Here is a 14,755-nt window from a genome sequence, read left to right as displayed (position 1 = left end):
CTATAGGTTTCCGAAATACTAAGCAATTTTCCCACCCACCATAAATACACGGGTCTTTTAACCAATTCGTGGTAAGTCATACTTACTAATATAATAAATGCGAAATTGTCTGTCTGTTGTATCTTCACGCATAAACTGGTGAATCGCATTGGCTGAAAATTGGTATGGAGATACTTTGAGTTCCGGGAAAGATATAGGATACTTTTTATCCACTTTTGGCGCAACGGAGTTGTTCTATCGATTTGCGATATCTTAGTTGACACACTCGGTCTACCAGACCCGTCTTCATAACGTAACTGCATATTATAAAGTTTAAAGAGACTATAAATAAATTAAATTTAAAGAAGTCACTCAAAACTTACTTTGCATATATGGACCCCCTATATAACTATACTATAACCAGTGACGGATTAACCCTTAATCAAATTAAGCAATTGCCTAGCTAGGGCATCACGTCTGAGGGGGCACCAGAAGAAAGACAAAAAACATCTCTCCTTAGGGCATCACGGCTCACTCTCACGTCTGACCAACTGAGGGTGCCCCAGAAGAAGGACAAAAAACATTCGTCCTTAGGGCATCACGTCTCAACTCTCACGTCTCCAAAAACCTGTAATCTGTTTTTAGGTGGTAAAAAATTAAAGACCGATTCTAGTTTATTGCATGGATTACTTAGGGCACCAAGTAGTCTTAATCCGTCACTGACTATAACTAGTTATACTCATTAAGCAAACTTGTTTACTTGTCCTGAGCAGTCTATCAGCTATCTTCCGCGCCGCGCACCTTGGCGTGAGCGCGGAGTACGATGGATGAATGGCTACTATGTTGTTACTCGTTATGTTTTGTGTAATTTAGTTTATTATAATTATTGTGTTAAATACGTTAGTACGTAGCCATAATGTTTGTCTTCCTTTTGTGGCTCATTTATATTTTTAAATGATTAGAGAGCCTCGTGTATATTGTCTACACTACTCGGTTACGGGTTAAAGACAATTTTTGTCAGAATTGTAAACTTTAGATGTAATAAAATAAGTAATAAAAACTCATACCTGTAGCAGGGTTATATGGCGAGGCGGGTCGCACGTCGACGGTCGCGCCGACGTCCTGCGACATGTCATTGATGAGCTCCTGCAGCGACCGGCCCGGGGTCGCCGGCATCTCGATAGGTGACGGTACCCGGGATCCTTCTGTGTACGAATGTTATTATAGGCCTAGAGATACTGACACAAATTTCTTGGTCATTTGTACCAGTATGGCGGTTTTACAGGGGTATAATTACGTAAAGGCAAAAAGGCGCTATGACCATCATAGCGCTCGCACTGGCAGCCCAAACGCGTGGGCGTTAATCGAACGTGTCGGATAAATAACGAGTGTCGAACGATTTGTTCCACAAAAATGCTTGTATTTTCAGATAGTCGAAAAAAAATAAGTAGGCGAAAGCGTAATGCCATACTTGTCGGGTGCGGCTTACAGCCGACGACATACCGACGCGAATACGTTAATTTTAATAAAAAAAATTAAGTATTTGTACCAGGCTAATTATTGCATAGCTAATCATCGTCGAGTAGCCATTCACGAAAATCACCTTGCCATACTTTTCCGACAGCGCCCAATGGCCGCCATACCACTGCAAAGGTGTAATTTTTTTTTTTCGCCAAACGATTTGTACCACCCTGAAACTTTTTTAACAGATCCCTGTATGATCATAAATAGGACCCTGATAATGCCATACCTGTGGGAGGCAGCGAATATGAACAATATTATTTCAAAATCCTAAGATTTTATTCGTGATTTCAAACGGCTTACAAGCAAATATAATAATGGTCACATTGTATCGTATAATTACCAAAAATCCAAATGACATACTGGTACAAATCGTCCAATTTTTATCACTTTTTTGCTCAAGTCCGAGAGTCATCCCGCCCCATGGTTACAATCTGTAACAATTTTTTTTTGGTACAATTGCCAAATGACGAGATTACTATGATGCCATGATGTAAAAAATGATTTTCAAGTAAGTATGGCAGCACTTTTTCCAGCTACTAGAAGTATGGGAAAAATAATAACTGTCATATTTTGTCAAATACTTTCCATGAATTTAAATGCCATACTGGTACAAATCGTTTGGCGAAAAAAAAATTACACCTTTGCAGTGGTATGGCGGCCATTGGGCGCTGTCGGAAAAGTATGGCAAGGTGATTTCCGTGAATGGCTACTCGACGATGATTAGCTGTGCAAAAATTAGCCTGGTACAAATGGTTCAATTTTTTTATTAAAAATAACGTATTCGCGTCGGTATGGCGGGCTGTAAGCCGCACCCGACAAGTATGGCATTACGCTTTTGCCTACTTATTTTTTTTCGACTATCTGAAAATACAAGCATTTTTGTGGAACAAATCGTTCGACACTCGGTATTTATCCGACACGTTCGATTAACGCCCACGCGTTTGGGCTGCCAGTGCGAGCGCTATGACCATCATTTTCTTTTTTGCCTTTACGTAATTATACCCCTGTAAAACCGCCATACTGGTACAAATGACCAAGAATTTTGTGTCAGTATCTCCAGGCCTATTACTTATAACAGGCTGTGTTATAGAGGCACATGAGAACTGGCCACGGAAGTATTTACTACTTAACTCTTCATCGTCAACCAGAAACGATGAGGGGTTAAGTAGGAATCATTATAAATGATTTACAATTACTTTTACAATAAATAAAATAAAGTATTAAAAAAGCATCCAAATTATGCTTTTATATCTAAGTATCTATTACAGTTTCTCAAAGTGGTGCTTAATACCTTCCAGCGACGTTACCATGGCAACGTCCAAGCAACATCTGGCGTCGCTGTTTTTCTCTAAAGTTATGTTTAAAAACACCGCTTTGCGGCGACGTAGAGGTGACATGGTAACACCGTGATGCAGCGGTATGGCGCGGTGTCCTAGAGAACGGTGTCAAATACCGTCTCTAGGAAACAGCACCATATTGCTTACATGGACAACGATCTAGTGACGTGAAACAAGCCACGCCGTCATGCAGCGGCCGCAATACAGCGGGTATTGCGGCCGCTGCATGACGGCGCCGCTTTTGGAGGAAACCAGAGCTTTATAGCCCTTATACTAACCAGGAACAGGCGAGTGCAGCACCAGTTTCCGCGCCTGCTCCATCGCGTGCTGGAGATTCTTGCGGTTCTTGAACGACTCGCGTGTACGACATCTACCTATCTGTGATCTGTTAACAATGCCATAATGAGGTTAACTGGATAAGGTGTTTAACTTTAACTCGTTAAACTCGTTAAATCAAGGGATACACGGCATGACTAGCGATAGATCATACTTATGAGCAACCTTCTTAATATTAGACAAGCTTATAATGCAATGTTTACAAGTAGACTTTTTACCAACTAGAAAAAATACAACACATTTTTTGTATCGCGACAATCTAGTCATGCTTCAACTACTAGACCACGATGAGTGTAATGAATAATTTATTCGAAATCCAAGGGCACCGGTCACTATCAACTACGTAAGTTTCAACATCTGAGCACTCACGAGATCCCAGCAGCAGCTAGCGTCACGTCCCACTTGGAGCCCGAAGCGTTGGCAGCGACCATCCTGGCGATGCGGCGGAAGCGCGCCAGGCTGTCCTCGTGAACCGGCTTCCCGTCGTCCTCGACTACCGACACTGGCGTCACTTGAAAGTCCTTCATCAGGCGACGCTCCCACACCTTCATGCGTTTCGCTAGATGCGCTGAAACAAGAGGTGCTTTACAATTTGGGAGAATAAGGTACGGAACTTTACAAAAATAATAAACGTTGAAATGTATAATCCGACTAGATAAAACAGAAGTTAAATTAAGCTAAAAAAAGGCAATGCAGATATTCATAGTACTGGATGGTAAAGGTAGAACCGTGGTCACTTCTACTTTAATGGCATCAGGTGTAAAGAAATTTCTAGAATATTCGTTACTCCCACGTACCCCAAAATAAATAGAGAAAGTTTCTTTTACATCCACTGTCTCCAAAACTTATTGAGTCGGCTCTTGAGCATTATTTTATAATCAACAAGACGATGCCCGCAACTCCGTTGCGTTGAAAATTCATTTATCACACGAGAACCGTACATTATTCCGGAAAAAGTATCCTATGTAATTTTCCGGGACTGAAAGTATCTCCATGCCAAATTTCAGCCAAATCGGTTCAACGATTTGGACGTGAAGAGGCAAGTGTCTAAACACGCTATGCCGAATTACCGCGGCGGAAGTTCGGCTTGATTTCGCCTGCAATGTATATTAAATTACCAGTGACACACCATGCTGAAATTCCGTCGCGTTATATTTTGTGCGTTTGATATTGCTGACGTAATCATGCGGAATTTCTGCCGCGGAACTTCGGCATAGTGTGTTTAGACATTAACAGGCAGACAGACAGACACAGACACTTTCGCATTAACAAAATAGCGCCTACTTACTCTTTTCCTTCTTATCAGTGAAGGATACATCCATTCCGTTCTTCTCGAAGACATGCAGCAGTTCATATCTCAGGGCAGAAATGTCTCCCTTCAACTCGTTAATGTCATCCTCTGTGACCGGCTCGTCGTCCATCTTCCTGTGCATGGAGGACACGTACCTCCAGACCAAAGCTCGGATGACTGCGGTGTACCTTTCATCGCTTTCCTTCTCTTTCTGGTCCTGTTAAAACATGAAATTTTATGTTTAATCTCGTATCTGCTGCGTTACTTCCAACAGAATTAGAATGGAATCGAGAATCGAATCAGCTCGATCTCAAAGCTTTTGCTACTTCCGACATATATACTAGGACAAATTCGCGCTGCGGCTCTATTTGGTACTATATCAACGGCTTTTCCCACTCTTGACAGCTATACTAGCGCACGATCGTGCTGCGGCTCAATTTGAAACTAATCAGACTCGTATATCAAAATCGTATCAGTTTCGGGTCAAGACTGCTAAAATTCTGTCCAATCTTGTCTGGACTATAGATTATTATCATTCAAAGAGACAGTAATACAATATATTGCAATATCCTTATTTGAATGTTTTAGCTCAGCTAGGTAAGCCTAGCTGAGTTAGAAATAAAAACGTTACCTGTATCTTTTGCGATGTTGTCTTCTTCCTTATACCAAACATAGTCATCACCAATTTTGGTGTCGGGAAAATGTTAAACGGAGGTGGCAGTGTAGACGTCTCTTCGAAATAGCTTAACCACAGCTTCGTTCGGGCGAATTTCCATTCAACGTCCGAATGTTCCTAAAAAGATATGATGTGACTTGAACTTTTTAAAATAAATGAAATTGATGAAATATTATATTTTTTTCAGGAACTTAGCATGGGGCCATACTGTCGTGGTGTGAAGCGTCCATAGATAATATTATTTTACTGTGAACAAACACGGTTACATGTTTGTGCACAATACACATGTAATACAACACAATAAATAACTTACATCGATCATGGCATAGGAGTTGGACATCATGGCAATGAGCAGGTTCAGTAGGACGATCACGTTGATGACGGAGTACGAGCCGAACATTAGCAGGCCCCAGAAGCGCGTGTAGCTCTTGATGCCGGCCAGCTCGAAGTTCTCCAGACCAACCATGCCAAATGACGCCCAGAAGAGTGATTGTGACGCCTCGAACACGCTAAACATTGGTTATGGTTTTTATAATCGCATTTATAATCGCATATACTTATATATATGCATCTTATTGAAAAAACTTAATACGGTCATCTATTGAGTTTATACTAGGTACTTACTACAGAAACGTGGCGTTGTTTCCTTTTATAATTTGTGCAGTAGCAAACGATACCAGCAATGGCTGTTAAATATGTCTACAGTACAAAGAAAATTCTAGATATACACAATATAACGCATTGTAAAGTACCATTTATTATAATTGAATACATATTTTTCGACATGACAATAAACTTCTTAACAATATATTATTTAGAAACATTGTCTAGACTCTATAGTATTTAGTATGCGTGATAGTCCATAGTAGCTCTCAAAGTCATACAGTCCACTTCGTCAATTTTCAACGTATTCATCTTAATATTGATGTCTTCTTCAAGTTGTATCTGGGTTTGTAGCAAGTAGCGTAGGGACGCATTGGCCTCGTGAAGCATTTGCTGCAGCTGCTTGGTACTGTGACGTAGCATCTCACATTCGTAGTACAGAGCCTGCCCTGGAGGGTCCCGAACTAACTCTGCCTCTACCCTCTGAGCCCGTCTTCCGAGCCTCGTATGCGCTAGTCCTATATTTCCCTCCTTAGCCGCCAAAGCCTTTTGCAACTCAAGTATATTGTTTTGCATCTCAGAAATTTTCCTGCTAGTCTCTCGGTGCATATCCTCTAAGTTTCCTTTGGCTATCTTCGTCTGTTCTATGCGAACATTAAATGCGTGATTGCATTTGTTGTACGCGTCCCAGAGATCATCGATAACTTGTTTCAGGAGGGTGTCAATATAAACTCGGATGGGTCGAGCGCTAGTCACCTCTCTGCCGGCCGCTTGAATATTTTTAGCAGAATATGCATTGTACTCGTACGCTGAAATATTAGCTGGGTCCAGGTTAGAAAATCCCTCGTATATTGACAAACATAGGTCTGTAGGTTTGAGCGACAAACAGTTTTTGTCTATATCGATGGCGGACTGCTTGTACTGAAGATCACGATCCAGAAGGTATCGGCAGGAACGCAATCTTCTCATTTGCTCGTTTAACTGTTCCAGTGCGCGATTGAGGAGACTCTGCGCTCCAAGTATGACAGTAATCTCACGTTGCAAAGCATCTTCTACATCGTCGACAACTAAATCTATTCCAAGACGTCCGTCTCGCAACATCAAACATTTTCGACATATAGCCAGAGCATTCGCCTTCAAAGATGCCAGACAATCTTGCAAACGAGTCTTATAAACGCCCAAAGCTTCGAGTTCTAAGCAGATTTCTTTTCTCTGTCGTTGCAGCTCGTTTTTGTTGAATTCGACATCACCTATTCTTTCTTCGATGCGCCTATCGGTTGTCGCTTTCATTATAGCCGTACGCTCTGCGGTCTCCTCCCGGAGTCTCTCGCATTCGCCGAGAACGCGATCGGCGAGCTGCTGCTGATCCTCTGTATTTCTGCATCGCTGCTCGTTACTTCTTTTCCACTCCTCGAATGTAAACTTGGCACATCTCGGCGGCATACATACTAGCGCCTGCTCTGATAGTCTAGTCGTGGCTACGGGTGCTCCGATGAAGTTCCGTATACCGAATTGTGCTTCCCCCATATTTATAAAACGATTTTAGAATTAAACAAAATAATTTTCCCAAGCCTCAAAAAACTTATTGAAAGCAAACTTCACAAAATGACAAAACTGTTTATCGTCATAGCAACTCCGAACACGTTCGATCAAACAAACGAGTTTTTTACGGTTTCCAATCAGATTGATAGACACACGCGGCGGGGATGGCGCAGGTAGATTACATTCTACATACTTACCTGCTATGTATAATTCAATTTATTACAATTCTAAACGGGATAAAATATTATTACTTTTCTCAAGTATTTCTCAAGTTAAAAATATTTTTACTGTAGAAACAATGCGACGTTGCCTATAAACGCGTTTACTTTATAGATAGATGTTTAATTTTTTATGAAGGGAAAACCGTAAAGGCCTAGTTTTAGGGAATGTGCACAACAAAACTTTAACTTAATGTATCAGCATAGAGGTAATCTTATATCTTTAAACGAGCAATTCTTGTATATATATATATATATATATATATATATATATATATATATATATATATATATATATATATATATATATATATAAGATTATTACGACATATAGGAGGAAAACATAAACAATTTTGTTTCTCTGTAAATATAAAGATTTAATGTATAAGCAAACAGTAAAACATTTAAAACTATAAGAACTAAGTAAATAAAATAATAATGGAATAACATAAGTACCTGTAAATATAAAGAAACGACAATTACGTTTATAATTTAAATCCTCCAAATTGAACACAAAATATATTTTCTCTTAAAACATTTTTTTCAGTTCTTACAAACTTGACATTGTCGTCCTTCAAAATTCAAATATTTTACTTTTCTGTCGCAAACATACCAGCCTACTCTAAATAAGAAGTTTTAAACTTACATCTCCCCCCTTAAAACGAAAAAAAAAAAAATTTTTTTTTTTACATTATTACATCTACCTAAATCTAACTTAGATCTAACATAGGTACAGGAATCATTTTTGTCAAATGAAATAGATTTGATTCTGCTTTCTTATGACCTGTGTCTATCTTATATATAGAATTCGACACCTTCTCTACTATCCGAAATGGTCCAATGTACACTTCCTCTAGTTTATATCTATTCAGTCTATTTCCATTTTCAACATAAACTAGATCTCCCACATTAAAATCCCAATGCTTTCGAATTAATTCCCGGATATTGATCCGTCAAAATCGTTTCTTTATATTTACAGGTACTTATGTTATTCCATTATTATTTTATTTACTTAGTTCTTATAGTTTTAAATGTTTTACTGTTTGCTTATACATTAAATCTTTATATTTACAGAGAAACAAAATTGTTTATGTTTTCCTCCTATATGTCGTAATAATCTTATAAAACGACAATTACGTTTATAATTTAAATCCTCCAAATTGAACACAAAATATATTTTCTCTTAAAACATTTTTTTCAGTTCTTACAAACTTGACATTGTCGTCCTTCAAAATTCAAATATTTTACTTTTCTGTCGCAAACATACCAGCCTACTCTAAATAAGAAGTTTTAAACTTACATATATATATATATATATATATATATATATAATTGGAATCTCGGAATCGGCTCCAACAATTTTCATGATTTAGTATATAGGGGGTTTCGGGGGCGATAAATCGATCTAGCTAGGAATCATTTTCAGAAAATGTCATTTTATTCGTGTTTTATCGAATACCGAGCAAAGCTCGGTCAAATAGCTAGTACTTACTGGTATGAGGCATTTACTACCACCTAAAATTCTTGCACGTTCTCTCCGTGCGCGCATACTGGCGTCATAAATCCGAAACATGTACGAATATAATATGTGTCCCGACACCGGTGTCCGATCCTATAATGTCATGATGTATGGCATACTTTAGTGACAAATTGGCTTTCAAAATTTTTTTACAACTTTTGAAAAAAAGTCTCTGGCTTCATACTAATCTGATTCATAAAAAAGCCATTACTTAATTAAAATATACACAATTTATTTTCCTCAAACTTTGAGTTTTTTATGTTTAATTCCACGAAATTTAAAACATATTTCCTGTGTACGCGTACTCATAAGTTTAGCTATCAAATGAGACCTATTTTATGTTCATAGGATATTTACATGAGAAGTACTGGTCAGATTAGTGTGAAAGCCCGAGAAAAACTAAAATGGCTTCCATTTTGCAACCGTAAGAGAGAAAAAAAAATGAGAGGCAATTTGTTGATAAAATATGCCATAAATTATGATCGGACACCGGTGTCGGGACACATTGTATAATTATTTGACATAATATTATGCTGCCCATACGTACCTTCAGTATAGTTCCTCAACGTTCCCTAATCCCTTAAACAATAATAAAATCAGCATACTTACTAAGGAGATTAGTACCTACTAGAAAATCACTTACTCCATAATTCTATTAGGTAAGTAAGTATCATTTTAATCCCGGACTAAGAAATGTTTAGCAATACGATTTACAAATTAGACCCTAAATTATTATATGATGAAACATTTAGATTGAACCAATAGCTCGACTTTCTAATCTTTACACCTTTGGCGTGGTGCACCCATGCACGTACGTCGTTGCTTAACATACTCGATTACTTGGGAATATTCTAGCAAACTAACATAATAAATTTTGTGAAGCATCTAGGATGCTCCATAGATGCTTCACAAAATGTTGAATTCGAAATCCATGTCGCGACGAATTTTAATTTCTGAAACGGAATATACTCGAACCATCTAGCGATTAGCCATTTAAGTAGACTGCATGTTCAACACTAGCATTGCGAAACTTTCCTTCCGCGACTCTTGAATCTAAAACGGAATACACTCGGACAATCTAGCCATCTACTTCACTCGGACGTACTTCCCGAAGCTGCGCCACTTCATACATGAGTCTCCAGCGTTATCCCAGTCTGGCAGACCACCGGGCAACACGTAACATTTGCGCTTCTCCAGGTCCGCGAAATACCAGAGAAGTTGGTTCAGACCTGACCGATTGGAGGCACAAATACACTGATTTTCTGGTCTTAAATATATGAAAGCTTTTAATACTATTTATGATAATATTATAAATTGAAGGAAATTAACACAAAATGTAGATAACTAAATACAAAATAATAGACGATCACTGATTAATCACTAATAGAGCCAGTCTATTAAGTATAAGTAATTTAAATGTTTTATATCTAACACGTATTTTGAGACCTAAATGTGACCTCATGTCCAAAAAATAGGCTGATCGATATTAAAATGTATTATACCAGCTACTTATACAGTTATTGTCTAGTTATATCTCTAACATAGTTTTACTACTTATATATCGTTAACTATGAAAAGAAAAGAGGGAAGGCCTTCGCCCGAAAGTGGAGCACCGAAGGCTGTTAATCCGTACTTACCACAAGCGAAGGCGAAGAGCACTAGGCTGTAGATGAAGAAGAACTTGACGATGTCGATGACCATGCGGCCCAGTGAGATCTGCAGCGGGCCCAGGTGCGGGTTGATTGAGAACAGGTGCACTAGTTTCAGGGCGCTGAGGACAATTAAAGAAAGTACCATCGAGGAAGTTGGTGGTTGATTCCTATGCAATTGACAGACCAACGTTATTTGGTCGAATATGTCAATTCAATGTTAATTGTGATCTGTCAGCTGGGTTTGACGTAACCTGACCAAACTACTTAGGTCCCCGATTTGCATAGAAATCAACTTCTCTAATAGTATATTGCAATATTACTTAATAGAAGAGGTTTAGCCCGGCCGCACATTATCCGAATTTCTTATAAGAAAAGGCGAGTGCTGAGTGCTGAGAGACTGTTGCAAAATAAATAAAATACTTGTTTGTGTGTGTGCATTTTCATGAAAGCCCGTGCTTGCGCAATCAAAAGTAACTTTGACTCAAAACAAACAATAACAATTTAATTCTGAGATCTTTATTATCGCTTGAGGTGCGAGATAAAGAATATACGTAAGTATTTAAATTTTGTTAACCTAATCTGAATTTATCTAGTGACAAGACGGTAATTTAAAAAACAAAAACAACACACAATTACAACTATACCTCTCAAGATAAAATCTTGATAAAATCTATCGAGCCGTTCAGTCTGCAAAGCGTACCAAACAAATCTGTATCCACAAACATACACTCCAAAAAATAACCCTACTGGCGCCACTACTGGTACCATTCAAAGAGTTCGCATTCCCGTACCTAAAAATATTAGCAGCCGCGAACAATCCTTCGGATATCAGCTGCGGATCGAACTCGTCCCACTGCTCCCGCGGTATGAACCTCGTCTGCGGGTCTCGGCGGATCTCGGCCGCCTGCTCCAGGTAGGCCACGAACCGCAGTATCGCCACCGCCACGTACAACGAGTTGCGCGTAAAGTCGATGAAGTTCCACATGTTACGGAGATAGGAGCGCATACCCTCCACGTACATCTCGTGCGTCTCCTGCCAGATGAAACCTGGGTGGAAAAGAATTGTCAACAGTTAAAAGAGAATATCAGTAATATTTGCTGTTTAATAACTTAATTGCGAACAGTATGTTTGTTTTTTTTTTAATCGAAAAATACATAATATAATATTGATGACTTGTGTACGAGAACCTTACCTAGAACATAAACAAGGATGAGCAACTCGAGGTACGTAGGTCCGTGTCCGCGCTGCGCCTCCTGAACCTGCTTTAGCGGTTCAGAGCCGAACATCTGCATTATTTGCACCTCCGCTCTTTGGGACACCAGGATCAGTATAACTGAAAAAAATATATAGAATTTTAATATATTATAGACTACAAAATAGGGCTGCAAAATTTAGCGGACTAGTTTTATTTGCTAGCGGACTAGTTTTGCTAATATAAAATTATGTTCTTAGTGTAACTTATTATAACTTTAGCTAATTTATAAGACACCGGCATTATTTTTATCTATAAAGTAATCCATAGATAAACTAATTGAAAAAGAAGAAATATTAATAATTAATATACAGAAGAAAATATTAAAGTATCTACACATGTTTGGACTTTGTATTGAGCTTATGACGGATTTTCATACAAAGCTTGTAAACCAATTATTTTAATTATATAATTAAATCGAATAGCTAGCAAATTAATTAACTTTAAGCAGTCTTAACTGAGTAAAATGTGCGGTCCTATTAGGAAACAAAAAGCATACTTACGTAAGAAAAACAGGTAGCTAGAAGCGTGGATCAAAAACTTCATGAACGGTTTCCTCATGAGTTTGCCAGTAGCGCAGTTCGGGGCGAGCATGTACAGCACGCAATACAGAGGGAACAGCAGCGCCACCCGACAGAGTATCATCAGCTTCTCGAAGGCGCTCTTCCGGCGAAACCCGGGCACACCATCGTACCAGAGTGCCGCTAGCAGCTGCTGTATGTTTGGGTGAGCTACGAACTGTTAATGAAAACTTTTGTTAATGAGTTACCTAGCCGGTCAAAAGTTGACGGTGCTGCTCGCCAGCCCCCATAGACAAGTGGCACAACGCTAACGCTAACGCTAACGCTACAAAATGTATGCGATTTGACATAAGTCATCGCTTCGCTAGCGAATACTAATGTCAAATCCATACATTTTGTAACGTTAGCTTTAGCGCTAGCGTTAGCGTTTTGCCACTTGTCTAGGGGGCAGTTCTGTTATACTTGAACTTGGCTTGACACGCTACCGCGTTGTTATAATGACCTATACCCGCAAACAACGGAGCAAAATACTCCATTCTCATTTTACACACTAATCCATACATCTTATATCTTTAAACCAGCAATATATATATATATATATATATATATATATATATATATATATATATATATATATATATAGGAATCGGCTCCAACGATTTTCATGAAATTTAGTATATAAAATGTCTTTTTATTCGTGTTTTATCGATAATCGGTAAAAAAACTAAAAAACTCGGTCATCCAGGTACTACTAATATTATAAGTACAACAGTGTGTTTGTACCTATGTTACCTCTTCACGCCCAAACCACTGAACCGATTCATACGAGTTGCGGGCGTCATCCACTAATATTATAAATGCGGAAGTATATACAAAAGTTTGCCTGTTACTTTTTCATTTGTAAGCTGCTGAACCGATTTGGGTGAAATCAGGATAGTTGCGGTAAAATTACTATACCTTGCAATAATAATTTCTGTGTAAACGAAGTCGCGGGAAACATATCTACTATCGATAAATTTTGAGTTAGGAGGCCTCTCGATAATCAATTTTACGTATTGTGCATTGCATGGAACTGATTGAGCTAGATTAATTTTTATTGCACCATATTATTGTATCAATATTATTGTAGGTTGAGGGACCGCCTACAACATCATCATACCTTCTTCTGCTTAAAATTGATGGCCAGCTTTAGCCTCGCGAGCTTCATCTGCTCGCCGTCCTCGAAGGGCGGCTCGTCGGGGTCGTGGTTGAGCAGCACTGCCAGCTCGCGAGTGCTGCGCGACTGGTGCAGCAGGTCCACCGCAAACTGCTGCGTCCGACGACGGAGCTGCAGGTATTCCGCTTTGCTTTCCTAAATAATAAGGTGGTTTTAACCCTTTAAAGGCATTACCCGTAAAAGCAATGTTCATTCTAAAGCCTACACCCGGGTTGCTATTTGATATTATCCTGATGATTTGATAAACCACAAAAGTTGCACCAGCCTTATACCAGTTGCTTTAAACAGTAAATTATGTACTCGATTGTATAATATAGATTGCATGGGGTATGACATAAGGTACCACTGATAAAATACTATGCAACCTTGAGTCCACGATATTGGAGGGTTTTCTTGAATAACGTCTATTATTATTATTAGTTTCAAAGTGGCAGCAATCGTGAGGAGTCCCAAACCAAAAAACTAAGAGATTTTAAGAAAATAGCGAAGAGGCAAAAATATTTTATCAAGTGTTTACGCTTTTGGTGTTTTATGAAACAAATAGCTACTTTTTATAAATTACTAGCGACCCGTCCCGGCGTCGCACGGGTATAAAATATACAGCCATTGAAAAAAAGATTAAAATCGATAGCCTATGATCCTTCACGGTCTTATCTGTGCCAAATAACTTAAAAAATGGTCCAGTAGTTCGCGAGATAAGCCTTTTCAAATAATTTCCCCCGTTTTTGTCACATTCTCCTATTAGTCTTAGCGTGATAAAATATAGCCTTCCTCAATAAATGGGCTATCTAAAACTGAAAGAATTTTTCAAATCGGTCCAGTAGTTTCTGAGATTAGCGCGTTCAAGTTAGCCCTTTCAAATAATTTCCCCCGTTTTTTCCACATTTTCCTCTATTTCTTCACTCCTATTAGTCTTAGCGTGATAAGATATAGCCTATAGCCTTCCTCGATAAATGGGCTATCCAACACTGAAGGAATCATCAAAATCCGTTGCGTAGTTTTACATGAGGGAAAAAAGCGACTTTGTTTTATAATATTATGCATAGATTAGTAATAAGAATACGTTAATGTTTTTACTTTCCAACTCT

The 14,755-nt window shown here is 38.6% G+C and overlaps 2 protein-coding genes across 3 annotated transcripts in view; both read right to left on the bottom strand.

Moving 5' to 3' along the window:
• Positions 1 to 14,755, bottom strand: part of LOC121726645 (transient-receptor-potential-like protein) — a 37,545-nt gene that overhangs the window by 12,136 nt on the left and 10,654 nt on the right. For both annotated transcript variants that reach the window (XM_042114094.1, XM_042114093.1), the window contains exons 7-18: positions 13,611 to 13,802; positions 12,434 to 12,668; positions 11,871 to 12,011; positions 11,469 to 11,724; positions 10,663 to 10,796; positions 10,131 to 10,254; positions 5,457 to 5,652; positions 5,099 to 5,260; positions 4,465 to 4,684; positions 3,546 to 3,744; positions 3,119 to 3,225; positions 1,047 to 1,184 (exon numbers count right to left, since the gene is read on the bottom strand). In XM_042114094.1, the coding sequence (XP_041970028.1) occupies positions 1,047 to 1,184; positions 3,119 to 3,225; positions 3,546 to 3,744; positions 4,465 to 4,684; positions 5,099 to 5,260; positions 5,457 to 5,652; positions 10,131 to 10,254; positions 10,663 to 10,796; positions 11,469 to 11,724; positions 11,871 to 12,011; positions 12,434 to 12,668; positions 13,611 to 13,802 (2,104 nt within the window). The remainder of the gene's footprint in view (positions 1 to 1,046; positions 1,185 to 3,118; positions 3,226 to 3,545; positions 3,745 to 4,464; positions 4,685 to 5,098; positions 5,261 to 5,456; positions 5,653 to 10,130; positions 10,255 to 10,662; positions 10,797 to 11,468; positions 11,725 to 11,870; positions 12,012 to 12,433; positions 12,669 to 13,610; positions 13,803 to 14,755) is intronic.
• On the bottom strand, positions 5,882 to 7,466 carry LOC121726648 (tektin-1). Its single transcript, XM_042114096.1, has one exon. It carries the CDS (start codon positions 7,271 to 7,273, stop codon positions 5,987 to 5,989), a length of 1,287 nt encoding a protein of 428 aa, XP_041970030.1. The 5' UTR covers positions 7,274 to 7,466; the 3' UTR covers positions 5,882 to 5,986.

This window comes from Aricia agestis, chromosome 4 (assembly GCF_905147365.1).
Source record: "Aricia agestis chromosome 4, ilAriAges1.1, whole genome shotgun sequence".
Lineage (NCBI taxonomy): Eukaryota > Metazoa > Arthropoda > Insecta > Lepidoptera > Lycaenidae > Aricia > Aricia agestis.
This window is presented reverse-complemented; position numbering and strand designations above follow the sequence as displayed.